This window comes from Carassius auratus, unplaced genomic scaffold (assembly GCF_003368295.1).
Source record: "Carassius auratus strain Wakin unplaced genomic scaffold, ASM336829v1 scaf_tig00214198, whole genome shotgun sequence".
Lineage (NCBI taxonomy): Eukaryota > Metazoa > Chordata > Actinopteri > Cypriniformes > Cyprinidae > Carassius > Carassius auratus.
In genome coordinates, this window is record NW_020527553.1 from 156,580 (window position 1) to 184,574 (window position 27,995).

Sequence of the window (27,995 nt, forward strand, 5' to 3'; positions counted from 1 at the left end):
TCCTGTCAGCCCAAATCAGCAATAGGGTGTCATTTATAAAATAAACTAGTTCAATAAGTTCTTTTCACTTATGCACAACATGAAACTGGAGCAGGTAGAGCTTTTTAAGGTTTTCATTTATCGACTGAAGCACTGCAGTGATAGTCAGCATCAGAAAAAGTGGGATTAGAGTTCCCTCTGATGGCTGTCCTCATTACTACTTGTGCCTTTTATAAAACAATGATCAACTCTACACTCGTAAACCATTTTTTCAATTTAGTCCTATCAAATCAGTGTTATTTATCTTTGATTGATACCTTAATTACTTACAGCTAGGCTTCACATATGCTTTAAATTATCCTCAGGACGATTACAACCCGTTAGTGTCAGGGTAGGCTAAAACTGTTACTTTTAAACCATAAATATCCCTAGTGGAGATATAATGGTCCGCGTGTAGAGGAAGACAGTCTTCATTAAATAGCCTGGCGCAGGGGTAAACGCTCGCGCACAAAATGCAAAGTAAGCAGAATTGTTGGAAAACCAGCTCATTTTCTATCGTCCGCGCTCGTTAACGCACACCGGCACATAAGCTTAAACAAGATAAGTTTCAAACCCCAACGGCCGCTCAAATTTCCCTCGGGGGGTAATTATGCAGCGCGCGCAGAGGTGACGGCACTATTACTTTGGTCCTAAACACGAACAAATTCCACTGGAGTGACAGTCGGGCTTTAGAGTGGGAAGAGCCACGGACGTCCAAACCGGCGACCCGGTAAGCAGAGAACCCTGTTAAACTCTGTAACGCTTGAACGGTTGCGCAGACAAGCGTTGAGATGTCGTACAGTAGGCTACCTCAGAGGGAAGAAGGGGGGAAAGTAATGGTCTGTTAAAGGGGATGTGTTGACTGGAGGGGGAATAGGGGGAGACGAGAAACAAAGACTGTTTTAAAGGCTGTTGTGCTGTCTGGTTACTGTCGTTCAATTGGATTTAAGAGTGATGAAGAGGTCTTTGGGATGCGGGAGAAAGAAAGGGATGCTCTGCAGCGGTTCTTCAGCCACTGAATCGAAAGAGAGGACAGAACAATGAGCCTGTTATAATAAAACTGGATATATCTGAAGAACAACGCATCACACTGATTTAAACTGAACGTTGCGGGATTTTGCTCACTGCTTTAAGAGGAATTCATTGCAGTTGTTCAACGTGGATCCGCTGCACCAATCAGGTATTTAAGGTAAGATACGAGGCTTTTACTGTACACTATCTCTGCTCAACTCTGCTCTGTAGAAGTCGCTATAAATGTTCGACAAGTTTATACGCCAGAGGCTGTTAAAACTGAATTACTGCTGCTGCAAACTCAGCGCTCCTACAGCTTTTACAAACGATCACGTTGAAGGAAATGTTGTAAACTGGCTTTTATGGGACATGCACACAACAGAGAACGGATTCTTGACATTGCAAATAACAAAATACATAAATAATTACTTTAAATAGCAAATAATTAAATAACATTAAATTGAAAAATAAATAAAATAAGCATTGTGATTGCATCAGTAAAAATTACAATGAAAAAGTATTTGGTTAACACAATTGCTTAATTGCTTTGATGATTTTTTTTTTTAAGTTTAGCCTACTGATCATCCTATTTTATGCTTTTTGTATGCATCACAAAACTTTGTCATAATGTGTGTAATTAATGTGCATAATTCAGTTTCCTGGAGATTGGCCAGATTATAATAGTGCTGGATTGAACTCCCTATGCTGGACTTTTGCAGGCATGGGAAATGGACCACATTGCAGCGCTAAAATGAGAAGTCTGTGGGTCGGTGTTTTGTTCATGACTTTCACCTGTCACCTGAGGTAGATTGCACATGTAACTTTATTTTTCTTATATTTTTTTAGTTCATTGCACGAGTCAATAAATGTTAAATATCATTTATAGATCTATAATATATATCTATAATTAATTCATACTGATTCAAATTTCGAGACCACTTTATATCATTACGGATATGTTTGAAAGGAGAATGAGAGTTAATACTTGTAATTATTAATTGTCTTTGTGGTATTGTGCATCAGCCTTTCCCAGACTACTACAGGGATTCCTAAAGAGTCAGAGCTCAATGATAACATCACAGTTTTCACACGAATACTGGATGGATTGCTGGATGGCTACGATAACAGACTGCGACCTGGGCTTGGAGGTAAACTGCCTAGATACCATTTTGTTCTCTAAAACATGATCTGTAGCAAAGTCGTGCTGTAGTGAAAATAGTTTTTTCTTTGGATATTAATGGCATTTATGTCTGGCATTGACCTCTGTGAGTTAATCTTAAAAGTTGTGTTCAGATAAAGGAGGATTTTTTTTTAAACAGAGAGAACGCCTGCACATTCCATCGTGACAGCAGCATGAAGGACTTTCATTAAAGAGAGAGAGAGAGATGCTGCTTCTATTCAGTCCACTAACTGGAAGGAAAAGTACATAGAAAAGAAAAAAAATCTGTGTTTTTATACAGCAGATGTTTGCACCAAGCAGAAGTGATTGGAATTGCCTGGTCCACTGTGAAAATCAAACGACCACTATTTCCAGGCACTCTCAATTACAGTATTCTTGCTAGAGACAGAGGTAGAGAGAGAGAGGGGGGGAGAGAGGGATATGAATGTGGCTGCTGACCTTGAGAAAGCTATCGTTCTTTTCCAAAGGTGCAGGTTCATTGTTCTCAGAGGTCGAAATCATGGCAGAAAAAGAGAATAAACACAGGCTGCTCTGTTTCCATGTGAGAGAGTTCAAGGGAGCACATCTCATAACTAGCAGCAGCAACGTGATGTCAGTTGACAAATGATGGCATTGAACTTGATTTAGTGCCTTTAGTAGTGCAATCAGGCGGATGAAATTAATTGCTTTTCATTTTAAAAATGAATGCAACTAAATAATATGGCTGAATCAAAGCATACTTCAGTTAAAAAATTATATTTACACAAAATATATATACTTGTATATACAGTATAATGGAAATCCAGCATATATAAATGTATTCAATTTTTAAGTTTTCGTTTTTTTATATATAAATCTATAGTTTTTATTTCTGTTTTAGTTCAGTTAAACTAAAGTAAAATGAAAAAGTTACCGTGGCACCTAGTTGAAATATATATATATTTTTATTATTATTATATTTTATTTCAGTTAATGTTGATTTTATTTTAAGTAATGTACAAGTTTTGTTAATGGTTTTAATTTTTTAAGTTTCAGTTTTAGTTCACTATAATAATTATATCTATGTATTTATGTATCTAACTATGTATGCAATGACCAAAATTAACTTGATCTTAAAAAAAAAAATGCAGTTTCTTTTTGATTTTACAGAGAAAGTGACAGAAATAAAAACCAACATCTTTGTGACTAGCTTTGGACCAGTGTCAGATACTGAGATGGTAAGAATTTCAACCATATCCTTGTTCATGAAGAAACACCATTCATTAACCTCTACAAATTCCTATCTTAGATATCTCTTCATCTTCATTAAATCCTGACTCCATTATTGACATTACTTTGTCTCTACAACAATCAGTTATATTCTGCATGCAGTATCTTAGGCAGGTCACAGTACGACCTGATGAATGATACTATTTTTTATTTTTATATTCAGTCATGTGGTCCTGCCTTCAGGTACACACTTATGGCACTAACATTTTTCTTTCAACAGGAATACACCATTGATGTGTTTTTCCGTCAAAGCTGGAAGGATGAACGTTTGTGTTTCAAGGGGCCGATGGAGATGCTACCTCTGAATAACCTGCTGGCCAGTAATATTTGGACACCAGACACCTTTTTCCTTAATGGCAAAAAATCCATTGCTCACAACATGACAACGCCCAACAAGCTTTTGAGACTGAAGGATGATGGGACATTGCTGTACACCATGAGGTACCAGTTTAAGCCACAACGCTTATATAAGCTATAATGATTTGAGTAGTTATGGGTAGTACAGTGATAGTACAGTTACACATTTGACCTTCATCTCATTTATGCCCTCCTCACCCCTGATTTGCACTGTTGAACCCTCTGCCATGTGACAGAAGTGTTAAGTACGCTTGAATTCAGCATCTCATGTTCCACATCGTAAAATCTTAGTGACAATGTTCAGTTTGCCCCTGCTAAAGCTAAGATTTCTCTTAACACATTTATTTCCAAAGCTGTCTATTCAGCATTATTTTTGACTTAATATGTAAGTGAACTACAAATTTCTATTAGCCTAATTTGAAAATATCTATCAATCTAGAAAGGGGATTTAAGTGACTTTGAACGTGGAATGGTTGTTGGTGCCAGACGGCTGGTCTGAGTATTTCTAAAAACTGCTGATCTACTAGCATTTTTACACACAGCCATCTCTAGGTTTTACAGAGAAAATTGAAATTGAAAATATCCAATGAACGGCAGTTGTGAGAATTAAAATGCCTTGTTGATGTCAGAGTTCGGAGGAAAATGGGTAGACTGGTTAGAGATGATAAAAAGGCAACAGTAACTCAAATAACTACTCGTTACTACCAAGGTATGCTGAAAGCACAACATGTTGAACCTTGAAGCTGATAGGCTACAGAAACAGAAGACCACACCGGATGCTTCTCCTGTCAGCTAAGAACAGGAAACGGAGGCTACAATTCGCACAGGCACACAAAAATTGGACAATAGAAGATTGGAAAAACGTTGGCTGGTCTGATGAGTCTCGATTTCTGCTGCAACGTTCAGATGGTAGGGTCACGAAAAACATATGAAAGTATGGATCCACCTTGCCTTGTCTCAAATGTTCAGACTGGTGGGGGTGGTGTAATGGTGTGAAGGTCATTTTTATTGGCACATTTTGGGCCCCTTAGTACCAATTGAGTATCGTTTAAACACCACAGCCTACCTGAGTATTGCTGCTGACCATATCCATCCCTTTATGACTACAGTGTGCCCATCTATCTATCTATCTATATATCTATCTATCTATCTAATCTCTTTCTCTCTGTCTGTCTGTCTCTGTTCATCTGTCTTAATCTGTCTTTCTGTCTGCTTGCCCTGCCAATATTTTCACAGGCCCCAACACAAAATATTACAAATTAATATTTTTTTTTCTATTTGTTTAATTTATTTTGTACAATTATTTAAATGTAATTTGAAAAATAATGGCATGCATGGCAAAATGTTACTGATTATTTTGTAACTTTAATTCCATTATTGCTGATGCTGCCAAGACCAATCTAATCAAGACTAATGTGTATTTTTTCCAAAGAAAAAATCATTTTATCTGCCTAGATAATTTTACCTACACTCTAAAAAAATGCTGGATTAAATACAATCCAGTGCTATGTGAAATATGGAAAAACCCAGCAATTGTTTTTTTTTTTTGACCCAGCCTTTTTTAGAGTGTAGGTTTTAAGTTTTTTATTTATTTATTTATTTTTTACTTTGAGCAGTGTACTGAGGTTCCAGAGGCAAATTCATTTTTTTTTTTGACACTCCATGTATTCATTTATTCATAAAATATACCTGCAGCATCTAGTGTATTTTAGTTTCTCTTTGTGCCTTGGACCAATCATCCAAGGGTGTTCCAACCTAAGGCTGTTCCAGAGAAAAAGCAAGAGGGGGTGAGACAAAGCAAGAGATAGAAACAAAGGAAGAGGAGAAAACAGAAGAGGGCATGTGGCTGTATGTTTTATGCCCCTTTTGTTGAGTTGTTCTTCACAGACTGTCTGCTCCATTACTCGCAGTATCAGGGCAGAGGGAGAGAACAAGCACGCACACACTTACAATCACACACAAACAGTTTTTGCTCGCCATGCTATCATCAGCAACAATCTACTGCCAAGCACTGAACACTGCTGTGTTAGTGCTGTATAAAAGCAGCTATTGTTGCTCTCAAATGGCATCAATACGAAATCTTCTCTGTAGTAGAATCTGCTTGAGTAAGTGCTGAATTTTGTAAAGTGTTTAGATTATGATTGTTTATGAATTAGTTGTTTTTATTCTCCCAGGGTAACAGTTAAGATGATCCATTATATAATAAGTTATTCATTTTTATTAACTAAAATGTAAATGCAAAGAGGGATTTGGCGAGTTTTCCATATAGGTAACAATTAGATTTCTTGTAGTGGGGCTAAAGCAATATAAAATAGATGAAAAACATGGTTCATTTCATTTACATGAAACACATTCCTTTCTTATTTGTGGAGCATCACTGTTTTTTTTTTTTATTGTCTGTTTTGTACATTGAATAATTTTGCAATATGCATTTGGTCTTACAATTGCTAAAGCCTTATATAGAGCTGCTTTTTTAGATCATAGATTGACCGAGATCATCAATCAAACATTAATGACTCTGAGAGGAAATGACTCATTTAGAAATCAATGGTGGAGCTATTGTAGCTTGCCTACAATAAACTCTGTCCAGTGTTGCATTTCCTAACAGTGCAAACCATTAAAAGGGCCTTTTACCACTCATCAATGCACACATAGTTTCCAGAAAAGTGATCAGCAGTAAGGTTTTTTATTTTTCCTGCTGAGATGGAAAGGAGCACCTTAGCTGCCATGAAAAAGCAGGGCAAAACAGTTTCACCACCCACATTCTAAAAGTGGAATGCAGTCTACAGGCTTTTATTAGAGTTAAAAAGGAGGTTATGAGACCGAACAAAAGGGAGATGTTCTAGAAACTGTCAAATCTTCTGAAGGACCTGCCATGTTCTTAGCTTGAGCCCGATGTTGAGACAAATGGTGTAGTAGGAAAACATACATTGTAAAAAATGCAAATATAAAGTAAAAACATTTTAAAACAGATCCATAAACTATAAACTACAAACAAAAAAAGTTTTTTATTTTCCTGCTTTCCATTTCCAAATAATAACAAAAAAAATACAGCTAACACAATAAAAACATTATAATGATAAAAAACATGATTTATGAAAATTAATAAAAACTGGGTCTGTTTTTGGTAATAAACTCTTCATGTACAATCTGAAAGGTGGACAGTTCTAATAGTAAAAAGCATAATCTATTACAATATGACAGCCAAAAGAAGGAAAGAAAGTAATAAGTTATGAGCTATAATGGGCTATAACAGACCAAATAAAGCTCACAGTCAGGATAAAGCTCTGAGAGCTCATGATTTGTCAAGGCCCCAGTGCCACATCATTTCGTCTCCACATCCAGCAGTGCTGACCTTAGCACTAACTGTGTTCAGGAAGTACACAGTGAGTTTTTCACCTCCCATATGGCTGGTTTTGATGAAGTTGTGTGAGCTGGTCGAATGGAGGTTGAGTTTAGAGGACAGTACTTCATTTTTCCAATACAGCAATTCATCATGGAGCTGTCAGAGATGAAGGCCCTGCTCTGATTAAGTGAAGGAACAGCGCCTCACGTGTCCCGCCCCATTAATTACATTCTCACAGGATTTCCAGTCAGAAATACAACCATGGGCCCTTCAACCCCGGTCTCATCCTCAGATGCTGATGATGGAGGTTTTAAGCAGTTTTAGTAGAATGGCAATATCAAACCCTTCATTACACTGCCAGCTGAGGGTTATCGCTGACGTCTTATTGCATTGCTTACACCAAATCCTTGAAATAGGCTCCACCCAGGATGTTAAGGGGAAGGGCGTAATGGCAAGATGGTGGCATAATTTAGCAGCCATCCTGTAGCCATTATGGTAATGCTAGCGATGATCAGCCTTGATCTCATAAAATTGCTTTGCTAAATGGCTTTGCTGGTGACTTTTGGTTAAGCAGCAGATTTTGAACATTGATTTAAATAAACTTAATGCAACCTGGCATTGTTAATCTAATGGACGTACTTCGTTGAAACAGGAAGTGCCCAAAACCTTTTGGCTGTTTAACAGAGCAACAATAATAATGTGATGCTACTTCCATTTCATATTTCTAATGTCATGTTAGATCACTTATATACTCTATAACATCCAGCAATCAATTCAGTTGCACTTTCTCAAAAAGAATGAATTGATGTTGTACTGTTCGCAAAGTCCATCTCCGTCACATTAAATGTGTCTGTTTAGCTTCAGAACTTTATTATTATTATTATTTATTTTTTTTACAAAATCATACGGTAATAGAATTAAAAAGCTGTGTTTCATAAGTGGTCCACTAGAGGGGGCTACATGATAGCAGATTTAGCCACTGCAGAGCCTTGCGGTGTTCTCAAGGGGGATTTAAAGTTGTAAGTTTTAACTTTTAACATAAAGGCAACTATATGTTTTTATGTTTCATTTTGGAAAGTCATAGAACCACTATGAGATCACTGTGTTGACTTCTGCTTCTGAGAACCCGCAGAAAAAAAAGAGACGAAAAGCAACAAATATAATGAGCAATAAAAAAACAAACAACACAATTGTATGTAGTTTTAGTTTATCAAATTTAAAAAAAATTTTTTAAATCGAATCAGTCTTCACTAGTGTGGTAGAACTATATGTAGTCCCTAGTGAATAACAATGTTGAAATGTATTTGAAAAGAAAAAAAAAACATTTATTCCATGCTAAGTATATTAAAAATACATTTTCATACTTGCTTAATTGTGCTTAATACAAAATACCCTTCAATTGTAACTGGTATAAGTCTGGTAAGTTTAAACAGCTCATTTTGTACTTAGGTCATACAATCCTTATTGGCAGTAATATTAAAACATGTTTTAGGCATAATATTAAGAAATGTGCATTTTGCAATAAATAAATACTCCAAATGAAAGTGAAGAAAGTGAAGTGAGTGAAAGTGAGTGAAGTGACATTCAGCCAAGTATGGTGACCCATACTCAGAATTTGTGCTCTGCATTTAACCCATCCGAAATGCACACACACAGAGCAGTGAACACACACACACTGTGAGCACACACCCGGAGCAGTGGGCAGCCATTTATGCTGCGGCGCCCGGGGAGCAGTTGGGGGTTCGATGCCTTGCTCAAGGACACCTAAGTCATGGTATTGAAGGTGGAGAGAGAACTGTACATGCACTCCCCCCACCCACAATTCCGTCCGGCCCGAGACTAGAACCCACAACCCTTCGATTGGGAGTCCGACTCTCTAACCATTAGGCCACGACTTCCCCCTATACAGTGGAATTATAAATAATTTAAAGTATACTTAGTATTTAATAAATTATAGCATAGGTGTTTTTTTTTCTTTTCTTTCTTTTTTTCTTTTCTTTTTTTTGCTGGGGTGACATGGCACAGTAACATTATTATTCTTTCTTGTAGTCCTCAAATACTCCAATGGGTGGCGATGTCAGTTCAAAATAAATTTTGATATCCTATTGTATGCACCTTTAGCGTTTTAAAATGCATTGGTATCAAACATAAAAGAAAACTGAATATTGAATAGGAAATGGTTTTTTTATGCATGTGTTTGTAATGCTGGTGTGTGTGTGTGTGTGTGTGTGTGTGTGTGTGTGTGTGTGTGTGTAGTTGCTTCTAAGCAAATCCAGAATAAGCAGTGGTTTACTTCACCGATTTGGCAGCATTCCTACATCTGGCACACGAGGGCACCCTTGTTCTATAAATACATCTAAGAGCACTCAACACGACAGCTCAGTCTTCCTATTAATATACACAAGCTATTCAAGCCTAGCTACATTGAGAGGATTTTCAGTAAGACATTGAACACTGACTGAATTAGCTACAAACAGCTAGTCACTGTTCCTGTGTGACTGTCACTAAGCTGATGATGGCTGAAGATATTTATACTAAAAACTGATCTTTGAAACTGACTCAGATGTGCTGATCTAGATTTAATCATATTTTAATTTTTCTCTCTGCAGATTGACCATATCAGCGGAGTGTCCCATGCAGTTGGAGGATTTCCCTATGGATACTCATGCCTGCCCACTCAAATTTGGCAGCTGTAAGTCCATAATGTTTTATTCTGAATGAAGAACAATTCCTTTGCAACTGCCTAAAAACTCATTGTAATGTATGTTTTATGGCTATTTTAAAATCATTTTAAAATAGCAGATTCCAAGAAATCATAAAATAATCCCTCTGATAAAATATAGTCACTACTCAAAATGCAAGATTACATCCATCTTATTCAGTAAAAGTGTTTGAATAGAATCTCACATAGATGAACTAGATGCAAGTAGAACATTGCAGAATTTACCACACACACACACGCACATGCACACACACACACACACACACACACACACACACATTGCCTTAGCACAGCATGTATTCACTTATGAAATGTTAGCAGAGCAAAGATAGGAATAGGAGCAACATTGTGTATATTTTATAGGAAATTCCCGCTGCAGGAGGTGATGAGAAATTCATCTTTCTTATATTATGTACCAAGCACCTCTTTGCCTTCATCTTAATTTCTCTCTGTATTTGTTCTCAATACATGTTTGTGTACTTTTTATCAAATTATTGAGTAAATCTGTGCTAACTTGGTCTATTTTAGTCCGCTTGACGGACTGGTGTTTAAGGTATATCTGAACACATACTGAGTCCAGTTTAGTCTGATTATCATGTGGCATCCTGTCCAAGAGCAGGATTAAGATTATCACCTGGTGCTATCAGAAAGAAGGGTGACTTGAGGACTGGATTAGAAGGTGTCCTGCCATCCCTCCCATGCTCACGTACGCACTGCCCACACACAAAATAAAGGCTTTTTGGTGCTAAGAAGCCAGGAATGACCTGAGATGGGCTCAGCTTTCTTTGATGTTCAGAGCATTACAGGATAGGGCTGTACATGGAGAGCCTTTGGGTTGAGATAAAGCAGAAACCATGACAGACAGCGCTTAGGAAAGGTGCCACTGATGTGTCATGATTGTGCATATCTGAATAGTTGATTGTATTTTTAAAGCTGCATAGTAAAATCCCTCATGACCTAAAGTTCATTCAGTAGATTCATAAAACGACACATTGTCCTTACGCTCTCCATGGGTACGTCAAGATTTAATAAATAAATAAAAAATATCGGCCAGCATAAGGTGGTGTTTAATCTAATCTGGCTCGTGACCTAAAATGAGTCTGATGCAGCGCTTTTGGGAATCTCATAGGCTTCCCAATGTGATTGGATGGATTGTTAAATTAGAACATCAGCGTAGTTAGAAGTACAAAATAAAATCTAATCATTCTAAAAGTCAAATTGTACGAGCCTGCCTGGTTTGACCTGAATCCAAATTGATGTTTGCAGAGAATCTTTGAGACTAATATTAAACCAGACATGCTGCATCAATTTAAGACACTCCACTGTCTAAAAAAAAAAAAAAGTATAACAATAACAAGGCTAATTATTATTATTTTTTTAACCACTGTTTCTTGTTTTGTTTATATTGTCTTGTTCTACTTTATGGACAATGGCGTATCCAATATTTATAGTACTTAATAGTACTTAACTTACTTTTCATTGATCTGATCATATACCATATTTTTTATTATAGAAGCAAGAACTACCTAACCCAGACTGAATATGTAATGAAGACTGAGCATGATTTTCACAAATGAACAGTACGGTGTTAATAAACATGAACTATTGCGCACAGAAATGACTGGATTCTATTATTTAGCTATTTTGTTTAATTAGTCATTTCTCAGCATCTCTTGGGTTTTTTAATTTTACATTCTACTGAAGATTTAAAACACCCTCTGAGCTACCTCAAATGTCACAAATGGTATTAATTATTCATTATCAGGTGGTCATTTAAAATGTAGCTTTCGTTAGGACTCATACTTAGGAACTTTATGGCAAACTTAGAGTTCACAGACCTGGTTAATGCAATTCCCTCTGCGTGAGTTACTATACAGGCAGCAGAGAATTAGTGATTTAACTTGTAAATCGCACAATAAATGTGTTTACTTGAAGTATTGTGCTCTGTTATGTAAAGGGTTATATAAATTCTGTCTGCACCAGCAGCTTTTGTTTGGCTGGTTGGATAACAGTGACAGACGCCTGGTTTTAACAGTCATCTCAATCAAAATGCCTTAGAAAGGCAATGGCGTTCATGTAAACAATAAAAGTTGTGAAGCTGATGTGTGCGTTCTGTTAATGCAGAGCCGTTTGTTAAGGAACATTCTGCTCTTGAAAGACACAGACAATCATTCTCACAGTTAATCTCAACAGACACAATGTACATCTTCGGCTAAGCACATTGAGTGAATCAGGTACAAAGGCATTCATTTCACGGTTAATGTAAAGTCAGCTGGTCATTATCACAGAATGGTCTCTGATGTGAAGCTTAGGGTCTTGTATCACCATGTGAGGGTTTATTTTACGGTAAAGATAGACTGACTGTACAGTACATTATCCCACTTATTGCATGGCTGGACATGAAATATTGATTTTGAGTTGAAATGATTTTATTATATGAGAAGAGAGAGACTGTGGAGTGTCTTGGAGCTCCAAACTCTATATATGACTGTACATTAACCCAGTTATTACATGGTTTGACAAATTAATAGAGATGAAAATTTTGGTTATCATTGAAACTATTATATTAGTTTAGATGTAGAGACTGTTGAGTGAAAATCTCTGCAGGTTTTCTAAACGATGGGTCATTTATACAGCTATTATTCAGAAATATAATGCATCAATAACAACAAAAATAGAAAGTTGCAATTTTCTTTCATTACACATTCTTAACTCTTTGTCTTTTTTGACATCTACTCTCTTTCATGTCCATTATGGTTTATTTGATGAGGTTAGTGCAAGTATAGTGTATATTTAGCGCTCCCCATACTGCAGTACAGCCTTCAGGTTTGTGCCAGCAGATTCAACTCAAAAGATTATATAGAAAAAAGATTACTGAGGGATGATTCAACCTTGTAAAGGTTCCCAATGGTGAATCATATTTTTGTTCCGATTAATCCAATATATCTATTCCCAGAGAGTTTTGAGAGAGAAATCAGATAGGCATAGGTCAGCAATGGAGGATATACCGTATGAGGTAGGTCTACAAAAAATGTGATGAGATACAGGTATAGGCTTATTTAAAAGCTAGGAAGTAAACCGACACTAAACAAATATGCATACTCATTCAAAATATGTCTAAACACACACACACACACACACGCACACACACACACACACACACACAAGAACAGCATTTCAACAACCAAGCCTTACAATCACAAACATGTCTTGAAGCTTTAAGAAAACTGTCTGTGTTTGTTTCTCAACCTGCTGAGCTAATGGCTAAAGATGTCACTAGCTTGTGTGTATAGAGTATCAGGGTCACCTTAGGGCAACCAAGCCTCATAATCTGTGTAAAGAAAGACAGGTTGAGAGGTGGGGGTGTTTGTAAAAAAGGATGGAGTGTTATTTATTTTTTTATTTTTTATTTATTTGTATATTTTTATATTACTTATGCTGCCATATTTTCCCATCTTGTTTATTAGTAAATGATTGAGAAAGAGTTTCTTATATTTTTATTTATTTGTTATTTGTTTTGTTTTTTGTTTTTTTGTGGAATTGCCTATATCAGTGCTTCAAGCCAGTAGAAAATTATCTTTCATGTAATTATGATCTTTTCTGAATTTTCAACATTTTAAATGAAAAGACGATCATTTTTATAATTTAATTTTGATTAATTTACTCTTGTAATTTTTGCAGATTGTCACTATTTGGGAATGAATTGTTGCTTTAACTTGCTTCATTCACATTGATTCGAAATTGATTTGATTTGAAATTCTGAAAGGCATTCAATATTGCATTAAACCAAGAGGGGATGCTAAATGAGATTCACAAACAAAATGAAAACTCTGACATTGATTGATTCAGGCCTGGAATAAATAAGCTGTAAAAAACTAACATTCCTAACCACAAATAAGCACACATGCTGGTTTCACTATATTAATGAGGGCATCTCATCAAATGTAGGCTGCTTTGTGGGTGTTTGATGTTTCACTCTATTTGTGAGGACATTTCCCAAAACTTGCTCCTCTCGATTATAGCCAAACCTGTATATGCACGCACACATTCTGTCAAGTCATATCCACATTGAACGATTTCATTTTACTGCAAAGTGTTTCAGTCGTGTGTGAGTAAGAAGGTTATTCTACAGGCTATTCTCTCTTTGTGCTGTGGTGACCCTCTCGTAATGAAGAACTACATTTGTTTCCCTCAAGTCTCAACCCTTGACCTATGAGAAATATGTTGTCCTCTGTAAGCTAGACCTTGTCACTTCCTTTGGTTTATCAAATGCTGTTTGCTTAATGTCTACAGACTACAGTATGTCAAAAAAGTAAGAATAACATCTCCCATAGTGCTCTAGGTATAATGTAAACACACAAAATCTTCTGTAGCTTTATTATTGTACCATGATTTATATCATCACTACCACTATATACTTTAGTTTACTTTTGTTCAATCCATAGTAGGCTTGACAAAGTGTATAATTTTACATTTGAACTTAAATGAGTTCAGAGCTTATTTGGATCATCTGATGTCCACTAAATTCAATCCAATTAGATCCACTTGCAATCACCATATATATTTAGCAGCAACCCTGTCTTCACACTCATTAGTTAGGGTTAGTTGTTGGCTCCTGAACTTGCACTGAGCTTCAAACACTATCCTAGGAGAACTGGTATATATCTCTTAAAAAATAGTTTCATGTTTTCTTTGGGTATCTCAAATAGTCTGAAATGTCACACACAGTCAGTAAAGGTTCATGCCATAAATCCACAATAATGATGACAGCAGTAATGTGCTCTGTTCATGTGGGTAAGAAAGGGATATAACACAGAATACAAATCAACTTAGATATCGTTGACTTTTTTAATGCTTAGCAAAATGTAGGAAATAACACTATAGCCACATGCAAAAAAAAACAAAAAAAAAAAACACCTACAACAGAGATTAGAGAGATTAAATCCTTTCTATAAAAAACCGTGGCCTGATTCATGGAACTCACAGCATTTTTGTGTAAATTGTATTTAAACCCATTGTTGTGTAAATCTACCTATTGATCTGAATGCACAAAATGTGAATTCTGTGCATGTTTCTTGAATAAAACCCACTGTTTCTAGAATTGTAAACATACTGTACATTTGTCCCAAAAGTTTTGCATAACAAAGTGTTGTATAAAATGTTCTAGTTACAAATATTTAACTACAGGACTTGCTAGCATTTTGAGCTAACTACGTATGCTATCTGTCCCAACAATCAGTATAAGATTTACAATCTTGGCTGGTACCCTATAGAGTCTTAACAGGTAATGTGTGGGCTTGTCCTCAAGTGGACTGTCCATTCTAAGAAGTGTCTATAAAAATCGCCTAGAAGCTACTTGCCTATGATGCCTTACATAATACATTATATTATTACAGTATTTCAACATGCAAAAGCCTTTTCTGCAACCATCCAAGGAAATCTGGCACGTTTTTTTTTTTTAGTAAAAGCACAACATTATCTATAGGGGTACACAACACCAGAATGAGAGCTTTCACCATGAACTGTGTTTCAGTGCTTCAGTGCTTTTAATGATTTAGAGGAGCATCTGGTTATGAGTATGTTAGTTATGACTTCAGAAGTCAGAAGATTTGTAGCTATATCAATAGCAAGTTTGATTTTGCTAGTCAGGGAAAGAGTAGAGGAGTGGGGGTGGTGAGACTGACAATTTGTGAAGTGCAAATTAGTTTCTGCTAGGGGTATCTAAGGGTACGTGCGTCTGTGTGTGTAGATTGTTGGCAGAATAATCCCTCAGTCTAGATGGTCAAAGTCAATCTTAATTGTGATGGAGAGAGAGTGGCAAGATTAATGTTTTGCTTCAAGATTGAATGTCACAATGGTGGGAGGGGGTGAAAGGGAAAAAATGGAGTGTTAAGAAACTCTGTAAAGCTGCAGCTATTTTATGTGAAACTTGCATCTACCCAAAATGTAGTTTCACGATGTGTTGAATGTGAGTTGATTACAGTCTGTAAATGAAAATACATACAATAAAAATACAGTAAATTGTTAAAAAAAAAATGTAATTGTGGATCAGTGTATTAGAGGATTGGTGTTTTTTTTTTGAGCTTTTTTTAGAGCTTTTTTTGCAGGACAGCTATAGGCTACATTTCTTTTTTAACATGTGCAAAGACATGTCATTTTATTGAAGTGTTCCTCTAGTTGTCTTCAACTGAGGTGCAGGAAAATCTCTTTTTTTGACCCCAATCGTCTGATCCTATTTTTCAACACAGGTGCAGATGATTCAATTTATTACCAAGCTATACACTCAGCAGAGTCAGAAAAACATGCTCCCTGTTGATAAAGGTAGCTGATATATAATGATTGACAGCTGTAGACACCGCACATCCTAAATCTGAGAAATGAAAGTTACTTGCATGACGATCGTAATCCAATCAACTGACAATGACTGTACAAGCAAGAGTGGGTAACACTTATGCAACCTTATTCAAAGATGGGACTGAACAGATTAAATTTAATTTAAACTAATCTTCCAGGTAAACGCAGTGTCTGGTTAATAATCATTATCATTGCATAATAAGTGTAAACTACTGTGTGTTTTTCCAGATGCCTACCCTATCTCAGAAGTGGTGTATAAGTGGACTAAAGGCCCTGGCATGTCCGTGGTAGTGGCAGAGGAAGGGTCACGTCTTAACCAATACCATCTGATTGGCCACACTGTCGGTACTGAAGATATCAGCACAAGCAGAGGTAAATAACTTTCTCTGATCTTATCCAATTATCTGCAGTGCCAAGATCTGTGATTCTGCTTTAGCTTTATAGTCAGGACCTTGATCCGAAACATTTTGTAGTAACGCAATGCCCATTCTTGCTAGTATATCATACATTTTCTTTCATCTGGCCTTCTAACCTGTTACATCTCATGCATTATTTCTAGGAACATGATCTGTTGCATCACACCATTTGAGTTTCATTTTCCTACACCGTCTGATGTTGTCTCTCTTAAATAAAGTGATAGCCCTTCTGTGCTTATTGCTTTTTCAAATCAAGCTGGATGGCAAATGAGTGATGAGGATTTCAGTACACCTCCCACTCACGGCCAGCTGTCTCTAGGACCAGCGAGAGTACAGGAAGAGATGAAGATGAGAGAGAGGGAGGGGAGAAAACAACACTTATCCTGGGCCATTGGATCTGGAGGGTTAATCCTTGTGCTTCCCCATCAGTTGTGCTTTTACCATGTGACATCGGTCAGCCACCATTGGCTCAAGCTGGCAAGAGACACATGGGAGACGAGTAAGGGGGAGAAGGGGGCCTAGGCAGCATCTGCCTAATTCGGTTATGTAAAGATGACTGGTAATACACTCATATCATTTCTGCCTCTAGCTTTGTAATCATATGCGGGGGGTGGGGTTGGGGGGCTTCCCCTTGTTCCGTCTTTATGGATGTACATATATGGATAACCGTGCTGAGCTGGTGGACACTCATATTCAATAAGACATTATCATGCTCTGATCATGAGCTAGGCAGACACTATCAACTATGCCAACCACGTCATGTTTTAAACCCTTCTGAGCCATATCTCTTTCTCTCTGCCATTGATTTAAACATCAAAGTTGGCCAGCTGTCATCAAGTGGCCAGAAACACTTTTTGAAACCAGCTCTGAGGCCACAGTGTTCCTTTCTGGCAGGACTTTATAACCTGTCTTCCCCCGTCTTCCGATTTTTGCCCTGTCTGACTTGCAGGACAAAGGTCAGCTGGTCATTACTGCTGCTAATCTGAGGTGCAAACCTCTTTACAAAGTTAAAAATAGATCCACCAGGACTTCATTTCATGAGCGCAGGGCTATTAGCTCAAACCCAGCGGAGAAGAAAGAAAGAATGAAAGAAAGGGAAAAAAAGACCTTCTAGAGTCTGCCAAACAGAGGGTAAAATTATCTCTAGTGGAAATGTCAACATTCAATCACTTGGCCCACACTGTAAAGACGTCCAGATAACCTGTCACCTTTTATTAATAAGAACTCCCATCCAGAAAATAGCATCTACCCTTCCCAGCTGTTTCAAATTGATTTAGAAGCTGCCCCTTTCTCAGGTGCTCATCCGTTCCTGCCGACGTTCAACACTGTGTTATTTTTCTTTGAGTGTAAAAAAAACAGACCACTCACCAGTTGACCTGCATGGCAGCGTTGTTCTCTGCTATGAATGGGAGTTCTCCATAAACACTCCAAAAGCTTAGAAGTAAAATCCACCACAGTCGCATGTTTGTACCTCTCAAAAGAGTCCCACCCCACAGGGCACATCCAAGGTGGAATATATGAAATGGGGCACTGCCAGTTGTGCTTTCTTCCCGGTCATTGAAATAAAGGGGCAAGCCAGACAAAGGGAATGCAACGAGCCCCTCATGACGAGGACATCTTTGCCCCCAGGGCCCTCACGACGTTCAAACTTTTCCTTGACTTCCAAGACTCAACAGCTTGTCGTCCTCTTCATTTGATCCACTTGATCTGTCCCTTCTGATCTAGACTAGATTTTATGCTATTGCTCTGTTTTTACCACCTTGTTGTTTCCTCACTTTCTCTCTGCAAGCCGTGAAAGAGTATATCCTAAATGCGGATGGCCTGGCCTGACAGAATGGATGGAACTATTGAAAGAGCGAGTGACAGAAGAGTGTGTGCGTGTGTGTGTGTGTGTGTGTGTGTGAGAGAGAGAGAGAGAGAGAGAGAGAGAAGCCTGCTGGATGCAGATTGTGACAAGGGATTAGTGGGACACAAAAATCCGATTTTGCCAGGAGAAAGCAGCAGTCATCAGTGGATTTTCTATAGTTTATCAGACTGTGTGGCTCAAAAGGATTTTTTTAAAGCTTCAAATTCAATCTTCGCTTGGTTAACAGGATATATAATGTTTTTTTTCATTCTGTATTCTCTTTTCTATTTCAGTTAATGATTTACCTCACCATGTTCCAGTGCACAACGTGACAGCTCTTAAATGCACCATAAATGTCACTTTAGTTTAGATGATTAATAAATATGTTCCATTCTGATGATTTAGGCCATTTTTGTACCTATAAAATAATTGATGTTGTACTCTTTTACTAAAACATACTGTAGCCAGACATTATGATAACTGTCCACTATTTGGTGCTAATGAGACCACAAACTAGGAAGTCAAAGTGTTTCCCTTTACCCTGAAAGAATACTTACAGCACTTTTGGAAAATTCCATAAGTACGTCATTTCCCATTTGTTTTGATTTGCCTCATATAATTATGTCTCTATCTTCTGTTGACTTGTTTCTCACCATCTCTCTCTCTCTCTCTCTCTCTCTCTCTCTCTTTCTCATTTTCTCTTTAAACCTCTCAGCTGGTTTGCACTTATCCCCTCAAGAGTTTAATCACACTCTATCCCTCCCTCTCTTAGTCCCTTTGTTTCTTCTGTTACTTATTTTTCCATCACTGTTTTCTATTCTCACCCTCTCTCTCATTTCATTCTTCTTCTGTTTCATTGTTCCCCCTGCAGGTCAATACACGGTCATGATGGCCCATTTCTACCTGAAGAGAAAGATTGGTTACTTTGTGATTCAGACCTACATGCCCTGCTTCATGACTGTCATTCTGTCCCAAGTCTCATTCTGGCTCAACCGTGAGTCTGTCCCTGCCAGGACCGTCTTTGGTTAGTACTTCCTTTTTTCCCATGGTATGCACACACACACACACACAAACACACATAGCTGTTTTAAAAAAATAGTATAGAAAATAGAATAGAAAATCTGAGTAGTTCTATATGGGTTAAACCCTCATGAATGCTGCCATTAATGTTTGCAATTTGAGTTAACTTCATTACTTCAGTGACTCTGTCTAATGCATTTTAATTCTAGCACTATTTTTAATAAATTTAGTTGTAGTAAGGCCCTTTTATCCCCTATTGGATAATAGCTGTATAGCACTTAAATCAATTAATGAATTAATAGAAAAGTTAAGAAAATGCTAATGCTAAAAGATTTCTGGAGTTATAGATTCCTTAAACTATATTGTTTAAGTAACTTAGTTTTATTTATAAAATTTTATAACATGTTATTACTTTTAATTATTATTTTTATATTCTTAAGTTATAAAATTTCGATTAGTTTTCATTTTGATTTAAAATTAATTTTGTAATTTTAGTACTACAATTTTCAGTTAGTCTTTTATCACATTTATTCTTTTCTTTTATATATGGCGAAATGTTAAGGTTAAAAAAAGGGCAATGATCATTTTTTTTTTCAACAGATATTTTCAAAGCTTTCCATTTACTCTCATTATGAAAATAACTTTATTGTTTGTTTAACAAGCAAGTTTTTTGGTCAAAACTATAAACAAAAAAAATAATTATAAAATAAATTAATATCTTGGTGTTGATTCCAAACAAAAGGAAATTTTGAAAAAAGCATTGGCTGTAGGCAAAAATAAGAAGAAAAATATCGGCATATCGGATATCTGGAAAAATCCAGTATTGTGCATCCCTACATTTAACAAAACAATTTCAATAGTTTTAGTTAGAAACAAAAAAAATCCTGCTTGCACCTTTAAAACTTATCAGCATCAGGTATTTACCCCTCCAGTCCTGTTTGAAAGTAAAAAAAAATTAATTATTATATTCAGTTTTCACTCACCTAGCATATATAGATTCTCATCTGTTGACCCTTTCATTCTATCACTTAATGTTTTGCTCTGTACATCGATAATTCTCATCAAAGTGGAAATCAGAATTAACTGATGCAATCAGAAGGAACGAAGTGCTAATCTACTCGGATGACTAATTTTGAATTCACACCGCCGTTCTTATTCAATTCTGGGGCCTTGCATTGTATCTTGGCAATAATCAGCAAAGCGAGCAGACCGTCCACAAGGAATATGTGCCCACGCAAACAACATGTCTCTGACTGGCCAACAAAGGATACATCAAAAACATAATGCTTTCTCACAAACATTAATATACAAATATCCACGAACAGAGGCTCAAAGACCCACTCGCTGATATCGCTCATGTGACAGTGTTGTATTTGCATAGCCTCAGGCTGAGAAATCCCATAGCCGTATGCCTGAGGGACTGTAGTACCATAGCTATTTATGTCTAAAAGTCTCTGTGACCGCTGCCTGGGGCAATCTGCAGATCTCCCTCTGACAGGGACAGCACACCTCCGCTCCTCAGACACTTACCGAGAACTATTCTCTGATACTTTGAAGAATTATAATGTTACTGTCATTCTAAGGGCATGTGTGTGTGTGTGTATATATATATATATATATATATATATATATATATATATATATATATATATATATATATATATATAAACATTTATATCTGAACTGCAGTGCTGCTGTGTTTGACCTTTCATTGCTACCTTTTATATATACTTTTTCTTTGATAAAAAGTAGACTACATTTCTGGGAATGAAATTATCTTAATGTCAGTATTCCCAGCTGGTATGCTTTGTTTTGCTGTTAAGATGAGTTTATGATTCATGAAGCAATATTTTATTCATGCACAGTATTTTAAATATTACAAGAATTATGTTGAATGAAAGACAAAATTTCCCTGCTCACTGATGTCGGCATTCACAAAATAACTCTGCTTCTACTGAAACTGAATGTGTTTTGATGGATTACTGTGATTGTTTTCAGCACATAAATCATGTTATATTATAACCATTATATGCCTGTATATTTTGTAGAAGAAATGTGGTGTAACTCTTAAGAAATGTATTTAGTTAATAAAGCATGTTGTTTAATTTATGGCGTTTTATAAAGATATAAACAGTAAGGATTTAGACTGTAATGTCTATTATTTTTCATTTACACTGCCTGTCAAAAGTTTGGATATATTATTTGCAATATTTAGGATTATGATTTTAATGTTTCTGAAAGAAGTATCTTACGCTCACAAAGGCTGCATCTATTTAATCAAAATTAATTTTTGAATATTATAATTTACAATAACTGTGTACAATAATATTCCTTTGATGGCAAAGCTGGATTTCCAACATCTATTACTTCAGTTTTCAGTGTCTTTCAGGTTTGTTGAAACATTTATTTAGATTCTTTGATCAATAGAAAGGTAAAAAAAAATAAAAAAATAAAAAAACAGCATTTATTCAAAATAGAAAACGTTTGTAACATTATCAATGTCTTTAATGTCACTTGTGATAATTTAAATGTGTTCATGCTGAATGAAAGAACTGACTAGAGGAATTTCTGCTGAAAATTCAGCTGAATAGGTTAAAATATAAAGTTATTTTAAATTGTAATAATATTTTATAATATTACTGTTTTTACTGTATTTTTATCAAATAAATGCAGCCTTGGTGAGCACAAGAGACTTTATTTTTCAAAAATCTGAATTATTCAAAATTTCTGATCAGCTTTGGAGATAACTTATTTTATAATATCCTAAATCTATGTGTTTGGTCCTCCACAGGTGTGACCACAGTGTTGACCATGACCACCCTCAGCATCAGCGCCCGCAGCTCTCTCCCCAAAGTAGCATATGCCACTGCAATGGATTGGTTCATCGCTGTTTGCTATGCCTTTGTTTTCTCTGCGCTTATTGAGTTTGCCACAGTCAACTACTTCACCAAACGCAGCTGGGCTTGGGATGGAAAGAAGGCCTTGGAGGCTCAGCAGCCTAAAGTAAGTTAGTATGTTTTCGCGTGTTCCTGCATATATGCTGTTCAACTTTCTTAAAACCTCAGAACGAGTCTTTGTTGAGTGCAGTTGCATAAACATGACAGTTCAGTTATTTTTGACGCGAATGTTTCAATACATTAAGGTTATATAATATGCTTTTTCTAATTGTTTTGAGACACTTGAACAGCTTGAGAGTGCTCAGTCACAACATTTCAGATGGTGACACTAACTCAAATGTCAACTGCTTTATTAGATGAGTCGTATTTGTGTTAGCTGCTGATGGATGTCACATTTTGAAATTCTACAGGATGAATATTTAGCCTTTACCCAGAATGCCCTTCAGACCTGACACTTCATTGAGATTTCTGAGAGCTGCTTGTTTGATGTACATGTAAATGCCAGGTTTCTCCTTATGCAAGATCTATTTTCACCCAGGTGGTAATATTTCATTTGCGGTGGACAAACGGAATTCAAAGAGCAGTCAGTGCACCAGTTGAGGCAGTTACATATACTGTATATATAATGTCCCTGTTACACTTAATGTTGCCACATTTTCCTGGTTAAATAAATATTACATAAAAACAGAGAACAAATATAATTCTAGTTTGTATTTTTTTTTTTTTTTTTACATTTTATTTAATATTTTTAATGCTAATTATACATTTAATAGTGTTTTTAATTTTTTTTCCAAAATAAAGACTAAAGGCAGTAACAATTTGAAAGATATTTTGGAAACTATTTACTATAAAGTTTAATTAGTTAATATTAGATAACTACTTTAGTTAAAATGAGCTAAGAATAAGCAATAACCTACTTCTACAGCATTTATTAATCTTAGTTCATATTAATTTCAACATTTGCTAATGCACTATTAAAATCAAAAGTTGTGTTTGTTAACATTAGTTTATGCTCTGTGAACTAACATGAACTAACAATGAACAACTCTATTTGTATTAACTAATGTAAACAAAGATGAATAAATACTCTAATAAATGTTCATTGTTTGTTCAAGTTAGTTAACACATCAAATGACACATTATTGTAAAATGTTACCAATATTTTTTATTTGTTTGTTAACTGATTTTCAGCTGTTCTTTTTAATAGTAAATTTATTTTTGAGTCATCATCATAAAAGCCCTGTAAACACTGGCAGAGACACAAAGATGTATCTTTCATCAGGCTGAATGCTCCAAACTAATTCAGTCATCACGTTTTCAGACTATTTCAAGTTTTATTTTGACATGACACAAAGTAGTGGTTTCTGAGTAGGAGAACTGTTTACTTACTTTATAATTAGTCAATAATAATAATGCCATCATTTTCTTCATTCAGGCAGAGAGCTCGCATGAGAACAAGAGGCGGGATTTATCTCATGAACCAATAACATTCAATCATAACCGATCATATCCAGTTATAGCGTGATGGAGACAGTTCCTCCTCTCATGTGACTTTCTCCCATTCATTCTCGATTACAACCCAGAAAATTCACCACATGCTAAGGGGTCTCTGTTGTAAGTCTATGGACTCAAGGGAGGTAACTTTACCTGCGGGTGTCGCTGTTTGACAGTGTTACTTTATAAAAACAAGTGAGTTTTATACTTTTAATGCCATACAGTATAATATTTGTGATTTATGTTTGTAATATTGATTCTTTTGTCATCCAAATTTTTGAGGAGACATCGCCTCCTCGGAGGGAACGCCCCTGCAGTGCACATGTCACTGTGCTGAGTTTGTTCGTAAAGGCTCTGCAGTCAGACCTCTGAAGGTCAGATCTGGACCTCCAGCACAGCTTTCTTAAATGTCACCCTCTCTTGTTTTTTTTATCAAACACCAACTTATTCCTCCTCCCCTGCGGAGGTGTTTTTTCTAAAACCCTGAGCCCCTGATGTGGTGCCCTTCTTTAAGAAAGAGCAGGAATTGATGTATACAAAATATTGTTCATTACTGGCATGACTGTATATATGTACACACACACACACATACACACACATATACACACTTATATTCAAAAAAGTTTTGTTGGTCACCAACAAAATCCAGTAAAAACAGTAATATTGTGAAAATTTGTATAATTTCAAAATAAGATTTCAATAGCAACATACTTTAAAATGTAATTTATTCCTGTGATGCAAAGCTTTCATCAGCCTTTAGAGTTCAGTGCCACATGATTTTTTTTATAAATTCAAGTTCTACATAAAAATTATAATATTTCAGAATTCTTTAAAAAGTAGAAAGTTAAAAATAAAAATGTGTGTGTGTGTGTGTGTGTGTGTGTGTGTGTCTGAATTCTTTACAGCAATTACGCAATTACTCAGTTATAATCATTCTTTTCAATGATCATAAAATCTGTGAGTTCAGGAACTCCAACTCTATTTTGTTCCAAATAAGATCTTCCCAGTTATTGTGAATCGTATCAAATGGTTCAAGACTAATTTGCAAATGACCCATCACTATTTCTCACATGAACTTGACTTAAATTTGGGTGTGTCTCACTCCTTTTTTATGACTGAAGACATGTAATACAGCACACAGACTTGAATGGACTTTTTAATTGAAGCGTTTGCACCCCCTTTTAGACCTGAAAGCTCTATACTTTTAATCAAAGATGAATTGTGGAAAGATTGGGTGGCTAGAAGCAGCTCAGAACCTTTTGTCCACCACCCACACAAGGTTACCTCTGCCCACCTAAAAGTACTTGAACATAAAAGCAAAACAGCAGGAGGGGAAGTCGTGCCCTAATAGTTAGGGCTTTGGACTCTTACTCCAGAGGTTGCGAGTTCGAGTCTTGGGCCGGCAGGATTTGTCGGTGGTGGGAATGAATTTAAAGTGCTCTCTCCACCTTCAATACCACAACTGAGGTGCCCTTTAGCAAGACACTGCACCCCCAACTGTTTCCTGGGTGCTGCAGCATAAATGGCTGCCGGGTGTGTTAACTGTTGTCTGTTTGCACTTTGGATGGGTTAAATGCAGAGCATGAATTCCGAGTATGGGTCACCATACTTGGCTGCATGTCACGTCATTAGGATTTTAGAGTTATAACTGCTGCGTATTGTCTTTTCTATCTAAAGTACTTATACTGAAAGCATTATAACTTTTATAGATGAACAAGATGAGCAAGAAGATGTGTAACTGATAAATTAAATGATATTTCACTTGAAAAAAAGTGCCTCAAAGTCACTTGCACGTACCCTTGAGTGAGTCAAGTTCAATCCACTCTTGTCTTAACCGCAGTCTCGATCGCTCCATTATTATACTGTCACCTTATTAATTAATCTCTTCTGCTGGCACTGTTTAATGTTCAGACTCAGATCTCTGTTAACCATGACTGTATTTCACCTTTAATTAGAAGGTTACGCCCTTCAAACTGGTTCATTATCTGGGCTTTCTCTGAGCAGGTAGTTGGCAACTTTGTTCTTACATTGACAACCTTATTTAAAATCTCCTGACTATAACAATGTCTTCACCTTTCTCATCCACAGAAAAAAGACCCACTGGCACTCACCAAAAAGCCCAACAATGCCTGTTCGTCTGGAGTTAACTTCACCCCTAACGTCACGAAGGATGCTGCTATCTCAACAATCTCCAACAGCACCACTGTCCAGTTGAAAAGCGCTGAGACCAAGCCTGCAATGGACCCCAAAAAGACCTACAACAGCGTCAGCAAAATTGACAAGATGTCCCGGATTGTGTTCCCTGTGCTCTTTGGGACTTTCAACTTGGTCTACTGGGCCACATACCTCAACAGGGAACCGGTTATTAAAGGAGCCGTTTAGCCACCGCAAAATCCTCAACACCACCGCAACTTTCCATGCACATTCTCTTTTTCTTCTCCACTTCAGTATTCAACGGCAAGCTGACCCTGCAAAAAACGATGTCGAGCACTTATTTACAGCAACTCTCACTTCGCTAATATAAAGAGGAGTGCTCCTGCTGAAGTTTCCTCCTCATATCATAAATTGCATGATAGATTCAAAGCTCTATGGGAATATAATTGCCATATCTTCCTTGAATTCCTACTTTATATTTCCCTGGTTTCCACTGGTTATTGCATTCATCTTTCAATGAATTGAGTGCCACAAAAGCTACCATTTCAGTCATGGAGTTTCCAAAGGATGTGAACAAAAATCAATGCATTTGGCATCAACATTTATCACAGTATAAAAAATAAAAAAAAGATTTTATGAAAAGAAGTACAGCAAGGCCAAATGCTATGCAAAAAAAATATTTTCTACTATGTTGCAATGGGTGATGGCTTATAAAGAAACTCTTGCTTTGTATTTATGGACTTGAAGCTTCTCTTCTTTGTTTAATAGCTTTAGCATCAATGGTATGAGGCAGACAGATGCCTTGCTAAAAATGTTGCCTTCAGAGGGATTTCTTCATTCGAGTGTTCGGGAATGCCCTTCAATTACTGATTTCCCTTTCTTTTGTCATTTTTTTCTAAGCTTTTTTGAAGTAGCTAAATAGAATTGTGCACCTTAGGCAGCTTTTCACACTTTAGACCAAGATATCCTGCAAGGTGAACAAGGTCGGGTTGCAGCTAAGACTCAGATAATTTGTACATAGCTTGTGTATGCTTTGCTTTTAATGTAGATGCGGCTTAACATTAGTGAGGAAGAGCTGTAAATGGTTCTGATACGCTACTCTGATGTGCAGCCAAAGCGACATGAATGATGGCTAAAAAAACTGATTGTATTGTGAAATATTGTAGGCTTTGACAGAATGTGGCATTTCTTTACAGCCAATAGTTTCTGACTTGGCTTTTCATGCTGTCAGCCGTTATCTTACTTTTTCTCTGTGTTGTAAATTGGTCAGTGGGTTTTGAGGTTGGAACGAGTCAGCAAATGCCTTAAATGTTGACACCTAGTGATATTTTCTTTGCTCTACCATGTAGACTAATGTGAAATGATCAGGTAAAAAGGTCTGGGGAAAAAAAAGAAAGAAACATTTACATTGAATAACTCATAAATTTTTCAGATCCTAAAAGAGAGAGAAAGAAGGTCAGGTATAGGGCAGAAAGGAGCAACCTGCTGTTGTCAAGCATGTTAAAATGGATCTTGTTGAAACTGAAATGTCACACCATAATGCAATCTCTGGCCTTCAACTGAAACGCATGGCTGCTTATTTGGGGAATGAAATGGAGAAGCGAACAATGACCTTGTTAGTGCGAAAGTGCGACTCTGAAAGATTCAGGTTTTATCCTGTAATCATTCTATTCTGAACTTGTTAAATAAAAGTGACATGGCACAAAGAACTTAGTGACCCTCGGATGATGTGTAGCTCATTAAGAGGCCAACTACGAGAGCCATTAAGCTCCTCTGTACGCCACTCAGGCCTAAAGGAGAATGAATCATTAAAAGAGTTCAGTGAGTCAGTAATGTGCCCTTTTACAAAAATGGATGTTTCCAGAAATGTACAGATGTTTCTCAAAGCATACAAGTATGAAGCAATAAATTCTGCCTGATATGTTTCTTGAC

The 27,995-nt window shown here is 36.6% G+C and overlaps 2 protein-coding genes across 2 annotated transcripts in view; one reads left to right on the plus strand and one right to left on the minus strand.

Moving 5' to 3' along the window:
- Positions 1 to 18,889, minus strand: part of LOC113091483 (gamma-aminobutyric acid receptor subunit beta-3-like) — a 69,250-nt gene extending 50,361 nt beyond the window's left edge. The window contains exon 1 of the mRNA XM_026257045.1: positions 18,021 to 18,889. Within this exon, the coding sequence (XP_026112830.1) occupies positions 18,021 to 18,115 (95 nt within the window). The 5' untranslated portion in view covers positions 18,116 to 18,889. The remainder of the gene's footprint in view (positions 1 to 18,020) is intronic.
- LOC113091484 (gamma-aminobutyric acid receptor subunit alpha-5-like) lies at positions 270 to 27,995 on the plus strand. The gene is made up of 10 exons (XM_026257047.1): positions 270 to 1,207; positions 1,749 to 1,833; positions 2,053 to 2,177; positions 3,338 to 3,405; positions 3,678 to 3,898; positions 9,770 to 9,852; positions 16,465 to 16,608; positions 19,370 to 19,522; positions 22,310 to 22,521; positions 25,998 to 27,995. The coding sequence occupies exons 2-10, from the start codon at positions 1,751 to 1,753 to the stop codon at positions 26,289 to 26,291; spliced, it is 1,383 nt and encodes a 460-aa protein (XP_026112832.1). The 5' UTR covers positions 270 to 1,207; positions 1,749 to 1,750; the 3' UTR covers positions 26,292 to 27,995.